Genomic DNA, 5,955 nt, shown 5'->3' with positions numbered 1-5,955 from the left:
TGTCTCAAAAAAGTATTTCGATATTAATTTCGTAAACAATTGGAACGAGAGGTTTACTTCGTTTAGGATGCGGATAGAAAAACACGCATCTCCGCAGAAAGACAGAGAAATTACATACTGAATTCTCAAAATTACCTTTTCCAGGATGCATGGGCTAATAGCCAGATTGTTTTAGTGGAAAACCTGACATTACAGACAACACAAACCTAAATTAATAATTTTCAACTAAATCGATCCCCTGGCCAACATTTCTTGGCATTTCACATAAGAATCTTGACGCTGCAGACGCATCTGGTGGTAAAATGTGGCTATAAATTCTTCTGCCTGTCTGTCAATTTCTGAGGTCAAACAGCAGTTGGAACGTCTGGCCGTTGAAACAGAAGTGTAGGTATCCGAGGACGATTCATTAGAATGAGGATTCACATAAAATTCGGGATCCATATAGCTGAAATTCTGGACATCATCTTCATCGCAGGCAATGAACTCGGGAATAGCAACATTACCCGATTCGAAACCCAAATCATCTTTGACATTGAGACGAGTGCAGGAGGGCAGGAGTGCTCTCAGAAGAAAACGAGCATTCAAATTATGTCGTCCACCTCTTGAGTTAACGCCATGGCCGGAGTTGGACAAATTATTTGAAGGAGAGCTGCTGCATGAAAATTCATAGTGGTCATTCAAGTTAGCTGCTGTATCTCCTCCAAAATACTTCTTGTGCAGATTGGCGGCTATTTTCTGCAATCTCATCATTGCAATTCTTGTTTTGAGTGTCACCACAGCAAATCTCACCACACTCCCTGAACGTAAACGCGTTGCTGTAAGGCGTTTAAGATACGAGGGGATACTCATTTCTGCAACACCCACATAAACTGGAACTGGAACTGTCCACAGTTATATCACTCCGCCCTAATTCTCCCGATGTCGTTGGCAGTATATAAATATGGGTTGGTTTCAGGACAATGCGCGTGGAGACCGTGGGATACAATTATAAACGACGAGCCATGACAGAAACTACTGACCTGCTCATGACGCAAGCGGAGTGAAAATACAGTGAAAATATAAATTTCTCTATGTATGTCGAATTTACCTCGTCATGTACCAGCTTTCTCAATAAATGTAGCCACCTAAACTCGTAAATCTTCGGTTTAGTATCCATATTTTGAGCGTCGACGGTCAAACTCACTCTATCCAAGAAATTGCAGTGCGCTTCGCTTATGTTCGTCAAGCTGCTTGTGTCCACTCAATTATTCGAATATGTATGCAAGAGCTAACTAGCCTCCCATAGGGCATTAAATGCCTCTATTTTGGCTGGTTACATGCATACTCGATATACTAAATGTGAACAACATGATTGACTGGGCTGAGGTCATTTTCACTGAAAGGTCTTTCTATGGCGGTTCCTATTTCGTAGACTATAGAAAAGTAAATGCTGGCTGACATGCCAGGTATTTACTTTTCGCCCTCTTTCTCCAGGCTGCTATCTCAATTCGCGTGCTGTGAGAGAGAAGACGAAAGGTAAATGCCTCTATCAACCAGCATTTACTTTTCTATAATCTATGAAATAAGAGTTTCCTCTTTCTATCAAACAAAAAATAATAGAGATATAAATTTGAATTCATTCATAATTTTAAATTGATTTTTGATTTTTATAATATATTTTCAGTTAGTTTAGTTTTATTATATTTATTCATAATATAAAACTTAGTTTTATTATATTTATTTATAATATATATTTAATTAGAGGCAAGGATCTATTAAAATTATAAATTTAAATTGTTAACTTTTCACAATCCAAATACCTTAAAATTTTTTCTTTAAATGAATAAATTATATATATTGAAAAACTTATTTTAAACCATAAAAATCAAAATTTTACTACCAAATTCTCATCAAAAACTCCAAAAACGGCTCAACTTAAGTCATTGTTTAATGATGACTTAAATTTGGGGCCAGGCATAATTTAACTATTAAATTAAAAAAATGTATATACTTCCATTTTTTACATATAAATTTATATATTAATAATGTTTATATTTAATAACTATCTTGAAATTTAAGAATATTTATTATCATTGTTTTGGGATGTAAATTATTTTACCCTTATAACATTAATTTAATACCAACATAATTCAATTGCGATTTATTATTGCCAACATTAATTTTAATTATTATAAAAAAGAAATTAAATTTCTAAAAATTGTCATGATTTTGCACTTTAAATAAATAACTTAATATTAAATGAACCACAAAGCATCGTACATGACACAAACATTTTACAAAAGGAAGTGCTATGGACTTGTCGTTAAGCATATTACGTTTGACTTACTAAAACATTGATAAGTGGTGGGAAACTAATCATCACAAAATATATCCACATCTATCTATTGTATTGTTTAGCTTTTGCTTCATTTTATATGGTGTAACATAAAAACGTGTGTATCATTGCTTTGTTATTTCATTTTTACCTTGTAAGTTTTAAAATTAGTATAATTATATAAATTAAATGGTTGATAATTATTATTAGATAATTTATAATAAGGATTATATAATAGTTTTTTTTTTTTCCGGAGAAAAAAAGCGAACTTTTTATATATAAAATAGATAAAAAGTTACAAGCAGATGCATAGCATTCAGTTGCAGTGAGGACTTCTCCCTCAGCTGACCCAGAGAAAAGAAACTCTTCTCTGAAACTAACCATATTCAACAAAAAATACATATCCCCTGTTGTTTAAAACATATTTTTTTCCCTTTTGCAGACCAGAGAGACGAGCTCTCAGCCTTCTATAAAGTCTAAAAACCAAGAACTGTTCCAGTGGTTTTTTAAACCCGTGGGCCTCCATAGGAGGAAAACAGCCCACTATAACAAAAATACGCCCGAAACATTTGGGCAGAAAGGAAATCATACGGTCCAGTACAAAAAACAGTGTCCATTTTCACTGTGAAAAAGATTAAAACATGCTGCTATATCAAAAAAGGACTAACATATCAGCAGAAATATGGAGAAACTCTTTAAACATAGGGAGGGAGATCCGACTCCTGGATCTGATCATGGTATTTTTCAGTCACTTTCCAAATGCCCACAGCTTGCTGCAAACCATCCTTAGATAGTTTATCCGCGTCTTCATTCTGATCCCTGTAGATATGTTCAATTGAGAAAGCATTAAAGGACTGTTTTAAAATCAAAATCTCTTCTAGAAGCGGCCTCAACATATAATTTATACATCTACTGTTTCCATTTACCCACTTTACTACATTTAGAGAATCCCCAAAGATCTGAATTGCGAAGATGTGTCTGTGGATAAGCCAACAGAGGAGCAGTTTAAGGGCTGACAGTTCTGCAAAATTATTTGATCCGGATCCAATGCCCACTGAAGCCATTAAAGAGTGAGATTCATTTAAATGAATGATTATGCCTGCCCCTGCTGAATTGTTCTGTGAAGCCCCATCGAAGTAAGCCCATGGAATGCCTGGTCTAATTTGTTCTTCCCTGCTCTGAGACTTTTTCCTTGATTCCTCTGGCTCAGGAATACTTAAGAAAATGGCTGAACTTTGAATGGCTATAGCTTCTGCTGGGAGAGTTTTGTCCTGAAAAATGCTTCTATTCCTGGCGATCCATACTCCCCAGCAAATGATGGGGGGGAGGTTCCTCATGTTCCCCTCTGACCTCTGGTTCCACCACTGCTCCCATGCTGCCATAATGGATCCCCCATCCCAAACTAACTGCTTCTTCAGTAAATTCTGTGCCTCCTCCCACACCTTTTTAGTGAAAGGGCAACTCAAGAAAAGATGGAAGATGGTCTCAGAGTCATTTTTGCAAAGAGGACATCTACCAGGCCCTTGTTTAAATCTTGCTTGGAGAATGTCCCATGATGGGATCTTCTTTTTCAGCACGCACCAAAAAAACAACCTGGCTTTTTTTGGGCACTTGAGCTTCCACAGAGATTTTGCCCACCAAACTGGATCTTCCCATCCTTTTTTTGTCATTAAGAAACTGTACCCTGCCTTCGGGGAGTAAGATCCTGAATCAGCATGGGCCCAGACTAGCTGGTCAAGTCTATCTTTTAGTCTTACATTTGATCTTGACAGTTCTTGAATAAAAGACTGCCACTCTTCCCACCATAAAGGACTGAGATCAAGATCTTCTCCTGATTTCCAGGCTTGCCCCCATATTGTAGAGTGACCTATTTTCTCTATCTGATGTAGATGAACTATGCCTTTGGATTCCAGGTGTCTAATAAGTCCAGGGGACAAGGCGAACAGATCATTGCATCCCACCCAAGGGTCCCTGCCTATTCTCACATTTTCACCACTCCCAACCTGCCATGCCAGACCCTGCTCTATGACTTTAAAAGCTTCAGTTGTAGCCTTCCAGATCACTGAAATATTCCTACCTTTCTTATCTGGGTTACGTATCCAATCTTCCAGAGGGACTGGATCTATGTACTTACGCTTCACTACTCTTGTCCACAGATTCTCAGAGTTTATGAGTCTCCAACCAGATTTGGCTGCCAAGGAAGTACTGAAATCATAGAGATTCTTAATACCCCAGCCCCCCCAGTCTTTTGGCCGAGCAATCTTTTCCCAAGCTACCCAGGGAAGAACAGAATCCTCCTTTGCCCCAGACCAAAGGAACCTACTGCAGATCTTTTTTATCTTATGGAGGATCCCTTTTGGAATCCAGGTCAAAGCTGCCCAAAAAACTGGCATGGCCTGCAGCACTGAGTTTACCAAGGTTAATCTTCCTGCTCTAGATAACCACTTGAAGCTCCAGTGGGCAATTTTTGCTTCAATTTTGGCCACCAGCCAGTTCCAATCTTGTTTTTTATAAGAGTTTGGCTTCAGCCAGAAACCCAAATACTTGAACGAGGTCTCCATATTGAAAATCTCAAAAGGCAGAATGGCTGTAATCTGGGAGCATTCATTTCTGCTGAAGCCTTCCATTATAATGTGAGATTTCCTGAGATTTATTTGCATTCCTGTGGCTTTCATGAACAGATCAAGAATATTCTTTAGTTCTTTCAATTCGTTCAGACTCCCATTAGTGAAAAGTAAAATATCATCTACAAAAAGGAGATGAGATATGAACAGATTTACAGCTACTTCCAAACCTTTAATCAAACCTGTTCTTCTTGCTTCCAGAATCAACCTGCTAAGGCCCTCTGCCACAAGAAGAAAAAGCAAAGGGGATAGAGGACATCCTTGTCTCAGACCCCTTTGCCCTTTGAAGAAATGAGACGCTGCCCCATTGATTAGAACTGCAAAACTTACACTGGTTACACATCCCATTATCCAATTAATAAAGTCCAGCTTAAAACCCAGATGGGTCAACAGCATCCGGAGATAAGTCCAGCAGATCCTATCGTAAGCTTTTGACAAGTCTATCTTGATCACAGCCCCTTTCTTGATAGTCTGTCTGATGCTGTGGATTGTCTCCTGGGCAACCCCTATGGCTTCATGAATCTGTCGACCATCCAAGAACCCAAATTGCTCACTTGAAATACATTTTGATAGGACCGGCTTCAGGCGCACAGCTATAAGTTTTGCTATAATTTTGTAAACACAATTACAAAGGGAAATAGGCCTGAAGTCTTCAAATGAGTCAGGATCCTCCTTTTTTGGAATGAGGGCTATAAAGGTAGCATTGAACGGGGAGAGGATCTCACCCTTTCTTCTTGATTCTTCCACAACCTCAGTAAGCTCGTCCCCAATTGACTCAAAGAAATGGCTGAAAAGTTCTATAGTCCACCCATCTGGTCCTGGGCTTTTATCTTTTGCCATGGATTTAACTATATGTTCAACTTCCTCCTTTGTCACAACATCCATTAAACCATCAGCTTCTTCCTCTTCAACAAATCGGGGAAAGCATTGGGCGGTTCTGATTATTTCTGCTAGAGTGATCCCTCCTTGGGCTGTAAAAAGGTTCTGGAAGTGGGCCTTTCCCATTCTTGAAAGGTC

At 38.4% G+C, this 5,955-nt stretch overlaps 1 protein-coding gene across 1 annotated transcript; it reads right to left on the bottom strand.

Annotated features, from left to right (window-relative positions):
- Positions 1–899, bottom strand: LOC149198347 (uncharacterized). Its single transcript, XM_089404130.1, has one exon. It carries the CDS (start codon positions 847–849, stop codon positions 226–228), a length of 624 nt encoding a protein of 207 aa, XP_089260256.1. The 5' UTR covers positions 850–899; the 3' UTR covers positions 1–225.
- Between the last annotated feature and the right edge of the window lie 5,056 nt (positions 900–5,955).

This window comes from Pinus tabuliformis, chromosome 2_2, assembly GCF_031772625.1.
Source record: "Pinus tabuliformis cultivar Carrire ecotype Pingquan chromosome 2_2, CPIR1, whole genome shotgun sequence".
NCBI lineage: Eukaryota > Viridiplantae > Streptophyta > Pinopsida > Pinales > Pinaceae > Pinus > Pinus tabuliformis.
The sequence above is the reverse complement of the archived record's forward strand: the minus strand, read 5'-3'. Positions and strand labels throughout refer to the sequence as shown.